Source organism: Pristiophorus japonicus, chromosome 20 (genome assembly GCF_044704955.1).
Source record: "Pristiophorus japonicus isolate sPriJap1 chromosome 20, sPriJap1.hap1, whole genome shotgun sequence".
NCBI lineage: Eukaryota > Metazoa > Chordata > Chondrichthyes > Pristiophoridae > Pristiophorus > Pristiophorus japonicus.
Genome location: NC_091996.1, coordinates 34,762,843 through 34,784,975, shown reverse-complemented (window position 1 = coordinate 34,784,975; position 22,133 = coordinate 34,762,843). Strand labels below are relative to the sequence as shown.

Here is a 22,133-nt window from a genome sequence, read left to right as displayed (position 1 = left end):
TGTCGACTGCGGTGATCCGCTTCTCCCCGGGCTCTGCCACAGAAGCTGGGAAGTTGCCTCTGGATCCGATTTTCTTCCTCCGGAGTCCTGCCACTGGAGCCTGGAAGGTGTGTTCGGATCGTCTCAGCTGGATCATCTCCACGCAGTCGTGCTGGGCGGTCTGTGTCTCGGGTGCTGTGCTGTGCTCTCTGGTGCCGGATCCAACCTCGGGTGAGAGCTTACTTTGCCTCCGAGTGCGGAGGGCGTCGATCGCTGGAGGGATGAAGTCTTCCCGACTCGAATGGATCTTCTTCATCCACTTTCTTCCGAGTAGCGGAGGTCCATCACCTGCAACAATCCACAGTGGTAGCTTGTGCACCGCGCCATCATGGAGTACCTTTACATTCGCACTACCAACGACTGGGATAAGTTAATCGGTGTAGGTGCGCAGCTTTGCCTGAACCGGGACCAACTTGGGTCGTTCAGTTTGATTGTCCCATCGCGTCTCAAAGGCTTCTTGATTCATTACTGACTGGCTCACCACCGTGTCCACCTCCATGAAGACTGGAACGCTGTTTATTTCGAGTTCCATCCTGAACGGGGAACACTCGGTGGTGCAGGTAAACATGCCATGTACCTCATCGTGGGGCTGAGCTGCCTCTCTGACTAACGCTTCATAATCCATGCTGGATTCATGGCCATCTGCAGACTCTTCATCAACACAGTGAGTCATATTTCTTTTACAACATTCGCTGGAGATGGCCCTTTGTGCTACAGCCTTTACACACATAGTCTTTAAAGCGGCACTGGTGAGCCCTGTGATTCCCTCCACACGCCAGCGTGGAGCTACTCGATTAGCCCCTCTCGGCAGACTCAGAGTTAAGGGACTTGGAGGCCTGTTCTCTCTCCCCTGAGGAGATTCACGTTCTACAGTCCAGCCTCTAAAAGGCACCATTCTGTGTACAGTACTTGCTGGGTTTGAGTCCTGAGGATGAGTCATCAGCCTAGAGCCGCAGGTTGAGGCCATGAATGCCTGGCTCACGGAGATAGCCTTCTGCAGTGTGACTGGTATCCGTAGATAGTAGCCTGTGAAGAAGGCCCTCGTGGCCGATTCCGATGTCAAACATATCCCGCAGCGCTTCAGTGAGGTGGTCGCCAAAATTACATGATGCCGCCAGCCTCCTGAGGTCTGCAGCATATTTTGCGATTTTCTGGCCTTCGGCCCGTCGGTGGGTATAAAACCGGTGTCTGGCTGTGAGGATGCTCTCTTTGGACTTGAGTTGTTCTTGGATAAGCGTTACAAGCTCCTTCTCCGTCTTGGTCGTTGTCTTCACTGGTGCCAGCAAGTCCCTGACGAGACCATAGACAGTGGGCCCACAACTGGTTCGCAGGATAGCTCTGTGCTTATCAGCCAGTGCGGCCAGATTGTCACCTGCCAGGTCATTTGCTGTGAAGAAATGGTCGAGCCTCTCCACAAAGGCGTCCCAATCATCACCATCGGCGAACTGCTACAACGTACCAAGGTTAGCCATTTTCGCGTGAAAGTCTGTAATCTCGTTGCCAATTGTTATGTCTTTAGATGCTCTGATAATGACTCCAGGAGGCAATGTATTGCACTTGAACTGTAGTGACCTTAGTCCGTTTACTATAACCCCTGAGTGAAGATCACACATGGTGACCTGCCTTTTATACTAGACCAGGCACACCTGTACAGGTAACCTACAAGTCTCCCACTGCAGTGCCCTCTGGTGGCACACCTTAATGACCATACAGCTGGTGTACAAATTTCCCATAGTAGTGCCCTCTGGTGGCACATCATATGTAATAGTACAAGCAGTAAACATGTCTAGATACAAGACAAAAATCATAGGTTTACTCAGTCAGGTTACAAGCACTCAATATTGTAACATCTCATTAACTTAATAATTGTACGCAATTTAACAGCATTGAGCTCGATTGGTTTTCTAAGTTGACATGTATATGGTTTTGGATTTTACATTTGCATCCAAATGGCATTGGTTCGAATGGGTAAAAAAAGAAGTCACAGCACTAGCAGCCTATCAGAATATCAGCAAACTCCGCGGTGGGATTTGACACATCGGAACTCATCCCTGTGCTGCCTTAGATCTCTTGTTATAATGGCCAGCGCATGATAACGAGCCTCAAATTTAAAATTCGCATCCTCTTGTTTAAATCCACCATGTCCATCACCTTCTCTATCTCTACAACTTCCTCTTCCCTGCAGCCTCCCCAAACTCTCTGATTCTATGATCCTGGCTTGTTGTGTATTCTCCCATTCCCCTCCCTTTAACCATCATCATCATTCCCTCGGAATCGAGGAAGACTTGCTTCCACTCTAAAAATGAGTTCTCAGGTGACTGAGCAGGCCAATATGGGAATTACAGTCTCTGTTACAGGTGAGACAGACAGTGGTTGAAGGAAAGGGATGGGTGGGTAGTCTGGTTTGCCGCATGCTCCTTCTGCTGCCTGCGCTTGTTTGCAGCATGCTCTCAGTGACGAGACTTGAGGTGCTCAGCACCCTCCCGGATGCTCTTCCTCCATTTAGGGTGGTCTTTGGCCAGGGACTCCCAGGTGTCAGTGGGGATGTTGCACTTTATCAAAGAGGCTTGGAGGGTGTCCTTGTAACGTTTCCTCTGCCTACTTGGGGCTCGCTTGCCGTGTAGGAGTTCTGAGTAGAGTGCTTGCTTTGGGAGTCTTGTGTTGGGCATGCAATGTGGCCCGCCCAATGGAGCTGGTCGAGTGTAGTCAGTGCTTCAATGCTGGGGATGTTGGCCTGATCGAGAACACTGACGTTGGTGCATCTATCTTCCCAGGAGATTTGCAGGGTCTTGCGGAGACATCGTTGGTGGTATTTCTCCAGCAATTTGAGGTGTCTACTGTATATGGTCCACGTCTCTGAGCCATACAGGAGGTGGGTATCACTACAGCCTTATAGCCCTGTATAAGCTTGGTGCCAGATTTGAGGGCCTGATCCTCGAACACTCTCTTCCCTAGGCGACCAAAGGCTGCACTGGTGCACTGGAGGTGGTGTTGGACTTTGTCATTGATGTCTGCTCTTGCTGATAATAGGCTCGCGAGGTATAGAAAATGGTCCACATTGTCCAGGGCCGCGCCATTGATTTTGGGGCAGTGCTGTGTGGTGGGGTCAGGTTGGTGGAGGACCTTTGTCTTATGGATGTTTAGTGCAAGGCCCATGCTTTCGTACACCTCGGTGAAGATGTTGACGATGGCTTGGAGTTCAGCTTCTGAATGTGCGCAGATGCAAGCGTCGTCAGCGTACTATAGTTTGACGACAGAGGATGAGACAGTCTTGGATCTAGCCTGGAGGCAATGAAAGTTGAACAGGTTCCCACTGGTTCTATATTTAGTTCCACTCCAGCGGGAAGCTTGTTGAGCATGAGATGAAGCATTGCAGTGGGGAAGATTGGGAAGAGGGTTGGCGCGATGATGCAGCCCTGCTTGACCCCGGTCCGGACGTGGATTGGATCTGTTGGTCAGGATCATGGCTTGCATGTCGCCGTGGAGCAGTTTTGGGGGCAGCCGAAATGGAGGAGGATGCTCCATAGTCCCTCACGGTTAACAGTGTCAAAGGCCTTTGTAAGGTCAAAGAAGGCCATGTACAAGGGTTAGTGCCTTGAACCACCAACCCCACTCTTGGTGGTTGTGCCTTCAGCGTCTCTCCCTGTACCCCTCCAACTCTCTGTCCTCCTTTAAGACCCTTCTTTGACCAAGCCTTTTGTCACCCCTCCTAATGTTCCCTTCTTTGGTTTGGTGTCCAGTTATTGATTACACCTCTGTGAAGAGCTTTACGATGTTACCCTGTGTTAAAGGTGCTATATCATTGCATCTTTATTATTGTTGTAATGTTATTATCTCTGTTTCCCCAGCCACTAAATTATTCCAAACACTTACAACTCATATCTAGGCCATTGCCTTCACAGAGTGTGTTTTATTTTTTTGACACCAAAAGGTAACAGGACTAAGATCCATGATTGCAATCCATTCCTGATAATCTTGTATTCCTCTTGGGACAAGGTTACAGTTCTTAAAAGGACAGCGTGCTAATCCACAGCACCATCTCATTTTCTAAAGTCAAAAATGTATAAAGAGATTAGTTACATCTAGTGAGCAAAAATAGGCAAGGAAACACATTTAACAAGGCTTAAAAATGGAAGGAGGGAAAGACCAAGGGGGAGAAGTTCCCCAGCGCCCCGACTCGGTGTGGTATCCGGCTCGGGGCAGGACTTCCTGCTCCACGTAGCGCTGATGCCTTTCCACGGCCCCTCCCCTTCCATTAAAAGGGAGGGGCCGCTGCATACTCTGCCGGGCCTGTGATGGCCTCACTGGGCCAACAGGGCGGCGTGCTTCTGAGGCCGCAGCCTGCCACCCAAATGGAGTGTCCCGCACCAGGTAACGGAGGCCGAAGTCGGGCCGACCGGTGAGCCGGCCAAACCTGCAAGCGGATGTCGGCCTGGTTTGGGACCCAGGAGTCTGATGCTGACATTGCTCACGGCAGCCTCGCGGAGTACGCGCCAATTTCATCCGTGAGGCGGAAAGGGGTCGACACACACAGCGGCCTGGGACGCTAGCGGTACTAACTCCTGGGCAATTGTGCGGGAGCCGGTAGTACCCTCCTCCCCCGCACCCAGACGAAAACAGTTTTGTGCCCCATTAGTGCCTCCAGAGGCGCTAATGGAAGGCGCAAAATGGGGAAATTTCAGCCCCCAAGGTAACATAGAAACATAGAAAATAGATGCAGGAGTAGGCCCTTCGAGCCTGCACCACCATTCAATAAGATCAAGGCTGATCATTCCCTCAGTACCCATTTCCTGCTTTCTCTCCATACCCCTTGATCCCCTTAACCGTAAGGGCCATATCTAACTCCCTCTTGAATATATCCAATGAACTTGCATCAACAACTCTCTGCGGCAGGGAATTCCACAGGTTAACAACTCTCTGCGTGAAGAAATTTCTTCCCATCTCAGTCCTAAATGGCATACCTCTTATCCTAAGACTATGTCCCCTGGTTCTGGACTTCCCCAACATCGGGAACATTCTTCCCACATCTAACCTGTTCAGTCCCGTCAGAATCTTATACGTTTCTATGAGATCCCCCCTCATCCTTCTAAACTCCAGTGAATAAAGGCCCAGTTGATCCAGTCTCTCCTCATATGACAGACCAGCCATCCCTGGAATTAGTCTGGTGAACCTTCGCTGCACTCCCTCAATAGGAAGAATGTCTAACAACAAACAAGTGCCCAGCAGTCAACCAAATCGGGTAACCCATGATCAGATGAGAAGACCCTTCAAATCTGAAGAACCATGGACCGTGAAGAGGTTTTCTTGTTGGTGATGTCAAAGATGACATTGAGAACATAAGAACATAAGAACATAAGAATTAAGAGCAGGAGTAGGCCATTCAGCCCCTCGAGCCTGCTCTGCCATTCAATGAGATCATGGCTGATCTTCTACTTTCACTTTCCTGCATTGCCCCCATAGCCCTTGATTCCCCTTAATATCCTAAAATCTATCGATCTCTGTCTTCTGGAATTTTGGCTCATTTGCATCCGGTGGGGCGTTAAATGCTGTTTTTGGGCGTTATGCCGAGCATCCAGGATTTACCGCCCAGCCGGAAGATTCGGCTATTGGTTTGCTCCGGCGCAAAAACTTACCGTCCTGTCCTCCGTTTTTAGCGTGATGATGATGTCAACTGTCGTGCAACGCTGCGCTAGTGCCCCGGATGGAATATTCGGCCTTAACGCCTCATTTAACACCCACCCCAAGAAATGGGCGGTCCCAGGGTGCAGCAGGCGGTATTGGCAGCATTTTTAAATGGAGGGATGAGAATCCTACATCGCAGATCACATTGACTACAACGGTTGTTCACATAATGCTGCGTGAAGCTCCAGCGTGCAAACTTCACTTTTATCTGACATTACAGTGTCCTTACAACCTCAGTGAGAACATTTAATGGGGGCATTACTAGTTCGCCAGTGTATCATGCTCCGCGCTATTGCCAGTCGGCGTTAAGCTAGAGGAAGGACTCTTGGCCAGGTTGGCCCATGGATGATGAGAGGCTGAAGACTTCCGGGGAGGAGGGCTTACCCCCCCATGGGTTTACAGGCACCGACGCTCATACCTCCAGCTCTCTGAGGAGCAGTGTGTGAGAAGGCTGCGATTGCGAAAGGAAGTGCTGACAGAGATATGTCATCTCCTACAGGCAGATCGATGCCTGGACCGCTCTGGAAGCAGCCTTCAATACTCCCCTCAACAGGTTTCCAAATTCATTGTGGTGTGCTGCATGTTGCACAGCTTGGCCACCATGAGGGGCCAGGCATTGCCAGTGGGGATTGCAGGCCCACCTCAGGAGGAGGAGGAGGACTATGAAGAGGAGCCTGGCGAGGCCCCCATTGGATAGCCACACCACCCACGGGGGAGGCAGCATGGAGATGCTGCTGGACCAAGAGTCACATGTCACCAGCTCGTAATGGACCAGCTCCTAAATGGAGGAAACTGAGGGATGGAGCTAAGCCTGGACACGCTATGTGCCCTCATAAAGGCACATCTCCGGTGAACATTGGAATGATACACAAGGCCCTAATGGCAAATGAGTAATCCTAAATTTTACTGCAACAAAGTCACAACCACTACCAAAATAAACCCATGCAATATACAACGTTATGTTGCAGGGCACGAAACAATAATTAAACTTCTTTACCGCCGAAAGTTTCGGCTCGGCGCGCAAAGTACGTTGTGTAATGCCTGACTTAACACCAATGCTCCTCCAACTTACATTTTCGCTGAAACTTGCAGTTGGAGGCGCAATCAATTTTCAGGCGCTAACTTTAACGTCCCGCCTCGATTAACGCCCCGAAATCCAAGCAGCCCAAAATCCAGCCCAAAAATTCACCACCCTCTGAGTGAGAAGCACCTTTAAGAAAACAATCTAAGAGACAATGCTATCTGGAAGCAGTCCGATATTATAACACCAGAGCCCCAGATTTTGGGTACGGAAACCAATGCATGTACAATTTGTTAAAGCGAGAGATAAAATGATAGTTTTATACCTGTAAGTATGAGCCTAGTGGTTTGGAAAAGCTGTTCGTCACTCCAAGTTGGATGCTCTTCTTTCAGGATATCACAGACTCGGTTATGTTCTCGAAGCCAAATGGTAGCATACATCATCAGTCCAGGTACCAAGCCAAATGTATCGTGGCCAATGGCAAGGCGTTTTCCCTCTGGTAAAGTGCTTGGATATTTCATTTTGATGGGTGCATCCTTCACTGAGGGAGGAAAGACCCCTCCATCCAGTACCTTAATGTGCAAATCAAATAATTAAACTTTTCCCTTTTATTCCTTTACTTAGTTGATTTTTAACTCTTCAATGACACTTCAATAAAAAGCAAAAAGCAAGACAATAATGTATTTCAGCGATATCAGCAGCACACTGCATCTATACCCGCTGTCGACTAAAAATAAAACAAAGAACAATTTTCGAAGTTGTGGGCAGGCCACATTGTCCGCATGCCAGACACGAGACTCCCAAAGCAAGCGCTCTACTCGGAACTCTTTCACTGCAAGCGAGCCAAAGGTGGACAGAGGAAACATTACAAGGACACCCCCAAAGCCTCCCTGATAAAGTGCAACATCCCCACTGACACCTGGGAGTCCCTGGCCAAAGACCGCCCTAAGTGGAGGAAGAGCATCTGGGATGGCGCCGACCACCTCAAGACTCGTCGCCGAGAGCATGCAGAAACCAAGCACATGCAGCGGAAGGAGCGTGCGGCAAACCTGTCCCACCCACCCTTTCCTTCAACGACTGTCTGTCCCACTTGTGACAGGGACTGCAATTCTCGTATTGGACCTGAGAACTCACTTTTAGATTGGAAGCAAGTCTTCCTCGATTTTGAGGGACTGCCTATGATGATGAGCAGTTACTAGTGGCATATTGCAGTGGAGGAAGAGGAGCGGAGGGTGGCCACGGAGCATAAAGAGCCACACATCACACAGCTCATGGACCAGACAGTGGGGCACTGCAACAGACTTAGCATAGAATCATAGAATGGTTACAGCACGGAAGGCCATTTGGCCCGTCGAGCTCGTGCCGACTCTCAGCTAGTCCCACTCCCCCGCCCTTTCTCCATAGCCCTGCAATTGTTTTTCCTTCAGGTACTTATCCAACTCCCTTTTGAAAGGTAAGATTGAGTCTGCCTCCACCACCCTTTCAGGCCGTGCGTTCCAGATCCTAACCACTCGCTGCATAAAAAAAGGTTTTTTCTTACGTCGCCTTTGATTCTTTTGCCAATCACCTTAAATCTGTGTCCTCTGGTTCTCGACCCTTCTGCCAATGGGAACAGGCTCCCTCTAGCTACCTGACCGTGTTGGAGTAGCAGTATATGACAACTGTCAGGCCTAACAAGGAAGCTCTGCCTGAGGCTGGAACTTGAACCAGAAAGATCTGCAGCGACACTGCAATCATAGAATCATAGAAATTTATAGCACGGAAAGAGGCCATTTCGGCCCATTGTGTCTGTGCTGGACAACAAAGAGCTATCCAGCCTAATCCCACTTTCCAGCTCCCTGTAGATTTTATGGCACTTCAAGTACACATCAAGTACTTTTTAAATGTGGTGAGGGTTTCTGCCTCTACCACACTTTCAGGCAGTGAGTTCCAGACCCCCACCACCCTCTGGGTGAAGAAACTTCCCCTCAAATCCCCTCTAAACCTCCTACCAATTACTTTAAATCTATGCCCCCTGGTTGTTGACCCCTCTGCTAAGGGAAATAGGTCCGTCCTATCCACTCTATCCAGGCCCCTCATAATTTTATACACCTCATTAAGGTCTCCCCTCAACCTCCTCTTCAAAGAAAACAACCCCAGCCTATCCAATCTTTCCTCATAGCTAAAATTCTCCAGTCCAGGCAACATCCTGGTAAATTTCCTCTGTACCCTCTCTGGTGCAATCACATCTTTCCTGTAATGTGGTGGCCAGAACTGCACGCAATTCACTCCGCGGGATGATAATCCCCAACTCATGCCATGTGAGCCTTCCTGGCACCACAGGCAACATCTCAGAAGCCGCTTTGTTTGGCTTTTGGGCAGGAGTGCTTGATTTTCTGCACAATGACAGAATGGCAGACTGCAAGATATCTTAAAGAGCATTCACTGTATTAGTTCATGCAGTGCTATTGGTGCAGGTGCTAACAGCTTGTTGCTGCTAACAAAATCGTATTCTCAAAAATCCCGTTTCAAGGCCAACTATTCTTGTGAATTCCCGGCAGTTTGTTAATAAGGAGGAAATCAAAGAGGAAAGCTGATCCTAAACATATTCCTAAATAAAATAAAAAATCTGGCATGTTTGTCTGTATACTTATCAGGGTGATTAATATCAGGAAATTAAACATTTTTTTGGCATAAAGCATGTTCACTGCTAGGGTTACCATAGTTACCTTGCAGGACAAATCCGAGCACTTGTGTTAATAAACTCGATTGTGCTGACTGGTTACAGACACCACACATGCTGAATGCTCCGACTTCCTCTGAGACCTGGAGCATCACTGAGGAATGGAGTTGGGAAAACCAAATAAGAACATAAGGATTAGGAGCAGGAGTAGGCCTTACGGCCCCTCGAACCTGCTCCGCCATTCAATAAGGTCACAGATGATCTTCGACCTTTACTTCACTTTCCTGCCCAATCTCCCCTTGACCCCTTTAGAGTCCAAGAATCTATCTATCTCGGCCTTGAATATACTCAACGACTGAGCACCACTGCCCTTTGGGGCAGAAAATTCCAAAGATTCACAACCCTCTGAGTGAAGAAATTCTTCCTCATGTAAGACTTAAAAGGCCAGCCCTTTATCCTGAGATGCTGCCCCCTAGTTCTAGACTCTCCAGCCAGGGGGAAACAATTTCTCAGCATTTACCCTGTCAATCAACCTCAGAATCATATGTTTCAATGAGATCACCTCTCATTCTTCTAAACTCCAGAGAGTATAGGCCCAATCTACACAATCTCTCCTCATAGAACAACCCTCTCATCCCAGGAATCAATTGAGTGAACCTTTGTTGCACCCCCTCGAAGGCAAGTATATCCGTCCTTAGATAAGGAGACCCAAACTGTGCACAGTACTCCAGGTGTAGTCTCACCAAGGCCTGGTACAATAGCAGCAAGACTTCCTTACTCTTATACTCCAACCCCCAGCAATAAAGGACAACATGCCATTTGCCTTCCTAATTGCTTACTGTACCTGCATGCTAACTCTGTGTTACCTGTACGAGGGACACCTAAATCTGTCTGAACACCAACATTTAATTCTTTCTCACCATTTAAAAAATATTCTGTTTTTCTATTCTTCCTACCAAAGTGAATAACTTCACATTTCCCCACATTATACTCCATCTGCCACCTTATTGCCCACTCACTTAACCTGTCTATATCCCTTTGCAGGCTCTTTGTGTCCAGCTCACAGCCTACTTTCCCACCTAGCTTTGTATCGTCAGCAAACTTGGATACATTACACTCGGTCCCTTCATCCAAGTCATTAATATGGATTGTAAATAGCTGAGGCCCCAGCACTGATCCTTGCGGTACCCCACTAGTTACAGCCCGCTAACAGGAAAATGAACCATTTATCCCAACTCTCTGTTTTCTGTCCATTAACCAATCCTCTATACATGCTAATATATTACCTCCAATCCCATGAGCCCTTATCTTGTGTAATAACCTTTTATATGGCACCTTATCGAATGCCTTTTGAAAATCCAAATATACTACATCCACTGGTTCCCCTTGATCTATCCTGCTATTTCCATCCTCAAAAAACACTAATAAATTTGTCAAAGACAATTTCCCATTCATAAAACCATGTTGACTCTGTCTAATCATATTATGATTTTGTACATGCCCTGTTCCCACTTCCTTAATAATGGATTCTAGCATTTTCCTGACAACTGATGTCAGGCTAACTGGCCTGTAGTTCCCTGCTTTCTCTCTGCCCCCTTTCTTGAATAGCGGGGTTACATTTGCTACCTTCCGTTCCACTGGGACTATTCCTGAATCTGGGGAATTTTGGAAGATCACCACCAATGTACCCACTATCTCTGCAGCCACCTCTTTTCGAACCCGAGGATGTAGGCCGTCAGGTCCAGGGGATTTGTTGACTTTTAGTCCCATTAGTTTCTCAAATATTTTTTCTCTACTGATATTAATTACTTTACATTCCTCATCCTTACTAGCTCCTTGGTTTCCCACTATTTTTGTGAAGACAGATACAAAATATTTGTTTAAAATCTGCTATTTCCTTGTTCTCCTATATATTTTCTCCTGTCTCAGCCTCTAAGGGACCAACACTTGCTTTTGCTACTCTCTTCCTTTTTACATATTTGTAGAAGCTCTTGCAATCTGTTTTTATATTTCTTGCTAAATGCAGATCGCTTTGCTGAAATCCTTCGTCGTGAGGGTGGCCGTCGGCTACCTGTAGCTCGTCACTTAACTCTCCTTCCCAATCCCACTCTGACCTCTGTCACTAGCTTCGTACACTGTACAATGTGAGGATCGACATCATGTGGAGGATTGACCCGCTGACTTATCGATGGTTGTCTGCCTAATTTCAGGCTGACTTTGATTTAGGAGGCTGGGGCTGCCACTGGAAATAGGTGGGGGCCTCATTAATACAAGAAAATCTGGGTAAAATTACCCTGTTAAGAGATTTGACACTATCTTCTCTCTCTCTCTCTGTTGTTACTGCCAGCTTCTTAATCTGTTCACAGATCATGGCCGTACAAGTCGGGAGCCAGCGATTCCCAGCAGTATTTAAAGGCATCCTCAGCTGCATTAAGCGACAGCTGGTAGCAGATCTGGAACTTATTTTACTACAGTCACTTGTACGTTTCAAGCCTTAAAGGCTTACAATATTTGATCTCCTTGCTGCTGCATGTGCAGATTCAACATACTCTGCCATTATAAACCACTGCTCCCTTTCAATCCTGATACTACTGCTGCGCAGCCCGCCAGATGTCTGGCTCACCCAAATGGCGAGCTGGCTATGAGGAGTGCGATTAGTGCTGGCAGCTCCCGGATTCAATGTCAGTGAAGCCCGACTAATATTGATTGGGCCTCCGGCTGACTGCGTCGTGTGGCTGGAGCATGACACCGCCCACTGCCCGCCTCCAGTGTGTGCAAACTGAAAATCGCCCCCAATATTCCCGGTGAAACCTAGCGCCCGGTTTTTTGCCGATATTTTGCCATTTCTGGTGAAAAACGCAGGATCGGGATATTCGGTGAAGTCTTTCGCTGGCGGTTTTTAAATACCGTTGGGGAGCGGACCGCCGGCGTGCAGGATTCGAAAGAGTGCGTTCTGCCGAGATTTGGCTCGCAGCACGCCCCTAAATAGGATGAGAAAAAACGACCGGGAAAAACCTGCATTGCAGCCCCTGGAACAGCGGTAGGGATGAAGACCTGCAAAAAAGGTAAGTTAAAGTTTTTATTTTTTAATTCTTTTGCAGTGATTCGATAGTTAAGTGTCTTGTGAATGTTTTGTGATTTTTTAAAAATATTTTGCTTTTTGCAATTTATTTTTGGTGTTTGCCCCCCTTCCCTCGGCCCAACTCGCAGCGGTAACGGCCTCGGAGAAAAGATGCACAAAACTCGTGGTTTGCGCCAAGAATCCTCGTGCAACACCGATTTTTACCGCTGGCCGCCTTTTATCCCGAATGTTAGGCCTCGGAGCGGTAGCGGAGTCATAGCGGTACTTTTGGCGGTAAAATACCGCTGTGACCAAAAATGGAATTTCTTGCCCTACAGAATCATAGAAAAATTACGACACAGGAGGCCATTCGGCCCATTGTGTCCGTACCGGTTATAATGGGCCGAATTAAGCATGTTTTAATCTGAAATGAGTCAATTTATATGCATTTTGTTTGTGAAAGAATCAAATCCCACCAAGCAACCAACACCTGTCCACGGAAGTGCCCTGCGGAAAAACATATTCTTCCAATTTTCCCTCTCAAGTGCTTCCAAACTCAGGAACCCAGTGACACAGGAATTTTGAAGCTGCTTTCAGCTGATGCCATGACTCCAGGCACTGATGCTCCCATGCATTAGACCACCCAATCGCAGCTAATTTAGAATTTTCCATTCTGGTGATGAATCAGCTCCACAGCAAAAAGTCCCGATAGTCGTAATTTGGATAAAATCCAACCAAGGTTTTGTGTAAGTTACCTGATATTTGAGTTTCCCATCCTTGAAAAGCCTCAGATGATGTTGTCGTTCCAGAGAGTCTCCGTAAATATGGGTCAAATCCACCTGGGTAAAATTAAAGCAGTTTAACTTTCGGCCAGTGTTTCTTAATCAATATCACTCAAACTCACCCAATAAACTACGTTTCTTCAGCAACTTTCTCCATATAACAATTGTTCAAAAGCAAGCCATTTCAGTTGTTTTCTTTAATTTTATGGTGCTAATAGTTTTGGGTGAATTTTAAGTGCTGTTGGTCAATGTTTATGCTTTCACGACCATTTATAGAAATGATGCGTGTGATTAGATTGTAAAAAGCCTGCTCAACGTGCTTTCCAAGTGACAGATCGGCCCAGAGATTCTATTTTTATCATGCAAAATAACCTCAGAGTGTGAATGGCGGATCCCTTTCATGCCTCATTCACTCAATCTAGAATAATCAATTCGACCCGTTGGCTATGTTGAGATTGTTTGTAATAAAGCATCTTGGGGCGGATTTTCAGCTCCTCTTCGCTCCGTTCTTCGCCCCAGAGCAGCGGCAATGGTGACAGTGAGGTGTTCCGTCCGGGGGCTCGGGCCCCAGCGCCCCGCAGCGATCCTCGCATCTGGTTTTGTGGCGATGTGGAGCAGCACTGCCTGGAACATAAGAACATAAGAAATAGGAGCAGGAGTAGGCCATACGGCCCCTCGAGCCTGCTCCGCCATTCAATAAGATCATGGCTGATCCCATCATGGACTCAGCTCCACTTCCCTGCCCGCTCCCCATAACCCCTTATGCCCTTATCGTTTAAGAAACTGTCTATTTCTGTCTTAATGTCCTAGCTTCCACTGCTGTCTGAGGCAGCAAATTCCACAGATTTACAACCCTCAGAGAAGAAATTTCTCCTCATCTCTGTTTTAAATGGGCGGCCCCTTATTCTAAGATCATGCCCTCTAGTTCTCGTCTCCCCCACTAGTGGAAACATCCTCTCTGTATCCACCTTGTCAAGCCCCCTCATAATCTTATACGTTTCTATAAGATCATCTCTCATTCTTCTGAATTCCAATGAGTAGAGGCTCAACCTATTCAACTTTTCCTCATAAGTCAACCCCCTCATCCCCGGGATCAACCTAGTGAACCTTCTCTGAACTGCCTCCAAAGTAAGTATATCCTTTCATCAATATGGAAACCAAAACTGCACCAAAACCAGAGCTGGGCTGGTGTGCAGCATGATCGGATCAGCCATGATCTTATTGAATAGCGGAGCATGCTCGAGGGGTTGTATGGCCTACTCCTATTCCTATTTCTTATGTTCTTATGTTCTTGCCCGACCCATAGGCCCCAAAGCGTGCCCCGCAATGAATGCCTGGGAAATCAGGCAGTGCAACGACACCGACAGCGGGGAAGTGAGTAATGGACTCCTAAGGTAAGTGTCATTATTTGTTCTTTTAATTTTTATTGCGATTTGTGTTGTGGTGGTGTAGGCAATGTTTTGGGAATGTTTTTGTGGCTTTTATTTAAGGTTATTTTTTTCCTCCCCAGGCGTCTCTGGGAGTGCTCCCGACCAGGCTCTCCAGCTCAGGAGTTTCCCATCCTAACGCCCCGAGAGAGGTGTACAACGCCTCCCTTAGCGCTGCACCCCTGACTCACCACCCAGCTGCCCAATGTTACTGACTGAGGCACAAACTGTTCCCGGGCGCTAACTTTACCGCCCCGCCACCATTACCGCCCCGAAATCATCAAAGCTGAAAATCCAGCCCATAATGTCTGAGAGAGGGATAATGTATCCATCAACACTCACTGCACTCAGCTAAATGCAACGGCTCAAAAAGACAAAAAGGTGAAAAAAATGACAATGTTAGGATTCTGGTAAAACCCAGTAAGAGCCAACAAATAATGGGGTAAATTTTCACGTGGCCATTTCCATCCAGTGGGAAGTGGGATTTGGGAGTGCACCACTCATCCCATGGAATCAATGCAAGGCCTGAACAATTTCAAAAACAAGAAATTTTGCCAACTAAATTTCAAAATGGCTACTAAAATCCAGTTGTCCATGACACACAGGTCAGGTTGTTCGATTTGTAAATTAGTCAAGATATTGAGACTTTGCTTTAGGTGCTATTTAGTGTCAGCCGTGGCTCAGTGGGCAGCACTCTCGCCTCTGAATCAGAAATTTGTCGGTTCAAGTCCCACTCCAGAGACCTGAGCACATAAATCTAGGCTGACACTTCAGTGCAATGCTGAGGGAGCACTGCACTGTCGGAGGTGTTGTCTTTCAAATGAGATGTTAAACTGAGTCCCCATCTGCTCTCTCAGGTGAGTGTTAAAGATCCCGTGGCACTATTTCGAAGAAGCGCAGAGGAGTTATCCCTGGTGTCCTGGCCAATATTTATCCCCCAATCAACATAACAGATTATCTGGTCATTATCACATCGCTGTGTGTGGGAGCTTGCTGTGCGCAAATTGGCTGCCACGTTTCCTACATTACAACAGTGACTACACTCTTATATTACTTCATTAGTTGTAAAGTGCTTTGACATGCCGGTGGTCGTGAAAGGCGCTATATAAATCCAAGTCTTTCTTTTCTTTCTTTAAGTTGTACTCTGTCAAAGCATATAGAGGTCCTGTGTAAAGGGATAATGTGAAAATGCCTGCGTGTTAGTCATTCTAAGCATCGATATGCTCTACTGTGTCTTTGGTCTTAGTACATTGACAGTTTGCCTTTGGTCTTAAATAAATATTGGAGATTTCTTGCAGGACCTTTACCTCAGTTCTGAATCCTTTTCATATCTAGTCACCCTCTGTAATGGCAGGATGCTTTGTGTTAACTGTCTTGAACAACATTCTCCCGGAATATGTTGCAGATTGAAAAGGACAAAAAAAATACAAATGGGCACTTGCCATCAACAAAAAGTTCTGAAAGTTCCACCAACTTTCTTAGAAGAATATGAATTTTACTTTGGAATAATCAGGAATCCTCCAAGTAACATCCCGAGAGAGAAAACATACACGTAACAATGTGAGGAGCTAACACAAAAACCATCATTTCAAACCTCAGTTTTACAAACGGATGGTTACTATAATGGCTATGGTCAGATGGTTACATAATACCTTTAAATTGTGTTGCTTACCCCGTGACCAAGAGCTTTGGTAAATCCTGGGCCCCTTTTGAGATCTGTCCTGAAGAACTGGTGAGTAAAGTGCTGAGCAAAGAAAGCAAACATCAAGTTTGTTCCCTGAGGATCAGGAATGAACTTTCTCCTCAACAGAAACTCATTGGCTAACTCTTTTGCATCAGGAAGCGTCTTGTACCCTGTAAAGTTGCACAGAAAACTTGGTTATTCATGTAGCCATCACACATTGTCCATTACTATCCTAATATACACTGTTGTAGAATCTCCCTGTAATCAATTGCAAGCTATTACTTGATAAGATTTCAGTAGTGACGTCAAAATCATTAATCCTTCAATGCTACAAATCAGTGACATGAAACAGGCTGGCAATCGTTAGCAACACATGAATAGGCCAAACCAATGCATCCCCTCCATAACATGGACAGCATAGATTATTACAAAATAGAAGATACGCTTGAGAATTTTAACACAATAATCGTAGAGTAGAATCATAGAACGGTTACAGCACAAGTAGGAGGCCATTCAGCCCATCGAGCCCATGCCGGCTCTCTGCAAGAGGACTTCAGCTACTCCCACTTCCCCACCCTTTTTCCATTGCTCTGCAATTATTTATCTTTCAGGTCCCAATGTTTTAGCATAATTCAGATAATGGTTATAAAGTACCCATGCTCTGCTTGTTTGAAATCCCTTTCATTAATTTGTGGCCTTGCTTTCAGCAAGTGTCCAATGTTCTCGACGTAAATACGATTTATTTGAGCCTGTTTGCTTCATGATGCAAATGCAACATTCTAAGCTGCATTGTGGAATTCACAGACTGCGTATTACAATGCAAGTCACACCATTCCATGCACTTTCCTTGGCAAGAACATACAATGGAGGCCACCTTCCAAGCCATCTCTAATGTAGTTCTTCAGCCAGCTACTAGAGGGTGCAGAAAGCCAGTCTGTTCTTCGAGCTTTCCCACGGTCGCCAGAGGAAAGTGCTGAGCCTCTGCTTAGCATTCCTCCCAGTGCAATGAGGACCCAAAAGTGAATAGTTGAGAGTGTAAACCTGTATCCCGGCATTCGTGGTCAAGAGAGCTTACATACGTTGCAAAAATGGTATCAAACCATATTTCAGGCCTATTATTTCCCTCAACCCAGATCTGCCTTGTAGGGATAACTGCCCCCGGTCAATTGAAAAAAAATTATTAACATGTGGTTTGTATGCGTGCTGGAGAATGCACAGGAAAAGGGCGAGAGAGAAAAATTCTTTCTGGAATATTTATGAAATTTATTTAAAAAGCTCTGCTTGAAATTTCAGTTTCCTCGTGAAGGCAACAAGTCACAGGACACAATTGAGTGAATAATCACACGTAACCAGCAGGTAGAAAACAGGATTTGTATAGTCATCAAAGACGGTGACAAACTCTCAATCTATTGTTTGAATGTTGTTTTCAATGGAGTTACACAATACTCACCACCTGTTCCAGCTATTCCCGTTACTATTCACCCGAAGCCCTCACTCTGGCCTCTGCCTATTTGGATTGCTGTAATGTTTCAGTTCCCTTGCTCTCTCTTTATTTGAGGCTGTTATCACTGGAACAACAATGCATCAGGAGCAGATGGAATCCCTGCTGAGGCACTGAAGTATGGCGGAGAGGCACTATTGGCACGAATACACAACCTCATCTCTCTTATCTGGAAGGAGGAGAGCATGCCGGGAGATCTCAGACATGCCGTAATCGTGACCATCTTCAAAAAAGGGGCCAAGTCTGACTGCGGCAACTACAGAGGAATCTCCCTGCTGTCGGCCACTGGAAAAGTCATTGCTAGAATTCTCCTCAACCATCTTCTCCCTGTGGCTGAGGAGCTCCCCCTGGAGTCACAATGCGGATTCCGTCCATTATGGGTACAACGGACATGGTGCAGCTCGCCCAAAAATGGGCGTTATTTCCAGCGTGGGCGGTAAATATGGGTTTTGAGATCGCCGGATTATCGCCCATTTTCAAAACCCTAACTTTCCATTTTTTAAAATAGGCGATACCTCGAGCGATCTGAAATGGGCGTTAGCGTAAAATTTTTGTGACATTCTGCTGTAAGGTGTCAGCGTCCATAGCAACGACATGGCAACGCTTGTTTCCCGCGTTTCAGGATGTCAGGGGTCATTATTACATGCGTATAAGAGGAGACAGAGAGAGAGGGAGCAGAGAGGAACTGAGCGCATGTGTGGGTGTGTTGTGTGGGTGTTTGGCTGTTGTGGGAGGCAGGAGGGAGATTCACCCACAGCAAAAACTACTGAGTACAAAGAACATAGTTGGCACCGAGATTTTGTCAAAAAAATATTTGCAATGGAATGGATAGAAGAGGTGGCACAGCACTTGTGGAAACTGATGCTGGCGAAAGCAGTGAGCTGGGAGAGGAACAATTGGGAGGACAAAAAAGAGCGAGGAGGTTCTCGGACAAGGCAAATGCCTCCTTCATGCAGGAGGTCGAGTCACGCTGGGATCAATTGACTCAGGGAGAGCATGGGAAGCCCATCCCAAAGGCCTACCAGAAGATATGGGCCGACATAGCTGAGGTGGTCTCGTCGGCGACCAACGAGGTGCGTGAGGGCAACAAGTGCCGCAAGTGCTAGAACGACCTTGTCGTATCCGCCAGAGTAAGTAGGAAATTTACTTACATGTACTTATATATTTATATAATTTGAATTGTAAGTATAATGAGTGATTAAAATCAGATGTGATGTCTTGCACTTATATTGGGAATGTTGTACTCAAAGCCAGCAGCGCGGCCCCATGTAAGAACACTGAGCCCAGAAGGTGGAGGCACGGGGACAGACTCGCCGGACAATCCTCCATCTGGTGCTGAGGAGCCCCGATTCTCACCCGTGGATCTGCTGGGTCCCTTCTCAATGGATGACAGTGTCGACTTTGAGGAGCCTGCTTCACCAAGTTCCATAATCCATTCGACACCGATGACATCTAGTGCTCCTGCAGCCATTCCCACCTCCACCGTGGAGGTACCGGGCCCAAGCACCTTGCCACAGGGCACCCCAGGGGTCTCCAGGATGGCGCCGACCAAGCGGAGGTTGGTTCGACACGGTAAGTCTGCTGCACGAGTGGCAGATCTGGGCGGGGACATGGTATACTTGTCCAGGATGAGTGTTGACATAGGTCAGCAGATCCTCCAGACAATGGGGGGCATATCGCACCAGCTGGCCACCATGTCCGCCACCATGACAGAATATGTGCCGTGGATGGCGGAGGCCCTGGAGCTGATAGCCAGGAACACTGGTGGCAGAGGCCTTCCAGTGGTCCCGGAGCAAGGCACTGCACCCCAAGGTGCCACACCCCCATTGCCAATGACACGAGAGCCAGGAGGAAGATCTTACTTCTGGCTCAGAGCATGTTCCCACCTTGGGACCGTCCTCTCCCGTATCCGTCCAAGCAGCGGTTCTGCTGTCATCCCCCTCCAATGAAGCAGCTCCTGAGGAGCTCCTCAGCCAGACGGCTTAGAGTCAGGAGGGGGAGGGATAGAGGTGGGGAGAAGAATGGCGGGGGGGGGGGGAAGGAAAGTGAGGTGCATGGTCGCAGGTTTGTCTTGGGCATATTTTTATGTTGTTGGTGTTATTTTGGTGGGAGGGTTGGGGGAAGGGGCAAGGGGCGCTACCTTGTTGGTTTGCATTTGTGTTCTGTTGACTCATTTGAATTATGTAAATGTGATCAATTTGTTGTAGGGTTGGGGTGGGATGGGGTTTTTTTTTTACAGTTATGATTATGATTTCAGACAAATGTTCAGGTTAAATGTTTTTTATTTAACATAACCTTGTTGCACATTGTCTCAGATAGCTGCACCATTACACACTGGTGATTCCTTAACATGAAAGGATATAATTACACTTAACTTGAATCAACTTAAACTTTAACGGTCACCAAGGTGATGCACACCATTGATGTATGACCTGCACACCCAGCAGTGTTGCAGCTTTGTAAATAACAACAACGTTCTTTCAAGCAAAGTGCTAATTTATGAGCTGCTGACGTAAGAGTCTTGCAGCTATGTAGCCACCACGGACCCTTTCCTGTGGCCTGGAGGGGGGCAGGGGCATGGTTTTATCGTCAGCCTGATTGTTTGGCCCGAGGCCAGCATCCACCTCCTCATCCTCCTCTTCCTCTCTCGCCTGAGGTGGACTGGCAGTATCTTCTGGCAATTCTTGTCCTCCGCTGATAGCCAAGTTGTGCAGCATGAAGCACACCACCACGAATTGAGCTACCTGCTCAGGGTGGTATTGAAGCTCTCCTCCCGAGTGGTCCAATGGTTTTCTCCACGATATTGCGAGTGGCTCTGTGGCTCTCATTGTATTGCTTCTCGGCTTCAGTGTGGGTGTCACGCAGGGGGGTCATCAGCCAAGTGGTGAGGCCATATCCTTTATCACCAAGCATCCAGCATTGATCTTGTGGCTGATTGTTAAACAAGTCAGATACAGTGCTCTCATGCAGGATGTGAGCATCATGGATGCTGCCCGGAAATTTGGCATTCACTGCCATAATAATTTGCCGATGGTCGACAACGAGTTGCACATTCAGAGAGTGGAATCCCTTTCGGTTTCGAAAAACCTCTGCATCCTGAAAAGGTGCACGCATGGCGATGTGCGTACAGTCTATTGCTCCCTGCACCTTGGGGAAGTTAGCAATTCGATAGAATCCTAAAGCCCTCTCGGTCTGAGCGTCCCTGGTCATAGGGAAGCTGATAAAGTCCATCCTGCGTGCGTAAAGGGCTTCAGTGATCTGTCGAATGTAGAAATGTGTGGCATGCTGAGATATAGCGCAAATGTTGCCAGCTGAGGCCTGAAAGGAACTGGACGGGTAGAACTAAATTGTCGCGGTGATCTTGACCTCGATGGACAGTGCGGTCCTGATGGTGCTGGCAGGCTGCAGATCTCCCCTGATGAGCTGGCATATCTCACTGATTGCGCTTCCATAAAGAGGCTGTCTCCTAAGGCAGGTGTTATCGGACAAGTTGAGGTAAGACCGCTTCTCCCTGTAATTGCAAGGGGTGTAAGGTCTCATCCTCCTCATCAGTCTGGCACGTCTTAGACTGGGCACATAATGCTGTTGAATATACCTTCTGCCATCTCTAGTCTGCAGCATGTGTGTACTCATCAAGACAGGCTGAGAAATGACAGGCCCCATTCCAATAACTATCAGTATTACACCGATTGTTCACAAATGATAAATGTCCCCACTAAGACACCTAAAGTAAATTCCCATCGTCCACAGTATGATAAAATGTTTGTTCAGATGTTCACATCACCTTAAAAGACTTCCAGAGTACATCCAAACTCCCCCGAAGTTGAAGCAGTGCAGCCTTTTAAATGAAGCGACCTGCAATTTAGAACATGGCGTCCATACGGCTGTGATTAGTTCAGGTGAGAGCAACTTTTTCACAGCGGTTTTTTCGGCGAGCGATATTGTGGGCGAGATGTGTGTGAGGTGCCGAAAGTAAGGCTGGGCGATTTTCTGGGCATTAGTTTCGGCAAATGTGATCGGTTGCAAATTTGCGTTTCACTAATTTAAATTTATGTCCTCTTGTTCGAATAGTCTGATTAACATTAAATTGGATTCTGGGTTCACTTTATCTTACTTCAAATCATTGAGGCTCTATTAATCCTGTCGCTATACAGCACATAATGGCCCGGATTTTGCGGTCAGCGGCGAAGGAACGGCGCTCACCATTCACTACATCGACAGCTGCCACAGAGTTTTCGCCACTTTTGAACGGAGACTTGCTCTAATCCGGTGTC

General features: G+C 47.2%; 1 protein-coding gene across 1 annotated transcript in view; it reads right to left on the bottom strand.

Annotated features, from left to right (window-relative positions):
- LOC139232474 (prostaglandin G/H synthase 1-like) overlaps positions 1-22,133 on the bottom strand; it is a 165,595-nt gene that overhangs the window by 25,325 nt on the left and 118,137 nt on the right. The window contains exons 6-8 of the mRNA XM_070862722.1: positions 16,347-16,528; positions 13,221-13,304; positions 7,068-7,314 (exon numbers count right to left, since the gene is read on the bottom strand). Coding sequence (XP_070718823.1) covers positions 7,068-7,314; positions 13,221-13,304; positions 16,347-16,528 — 513 coding nt within the window. The remainder of the gene's footprint in view (positions 1-7,067; positions 7,315-13,220; positions 13,305-16,346; positions 16,529-22,133) is intronic.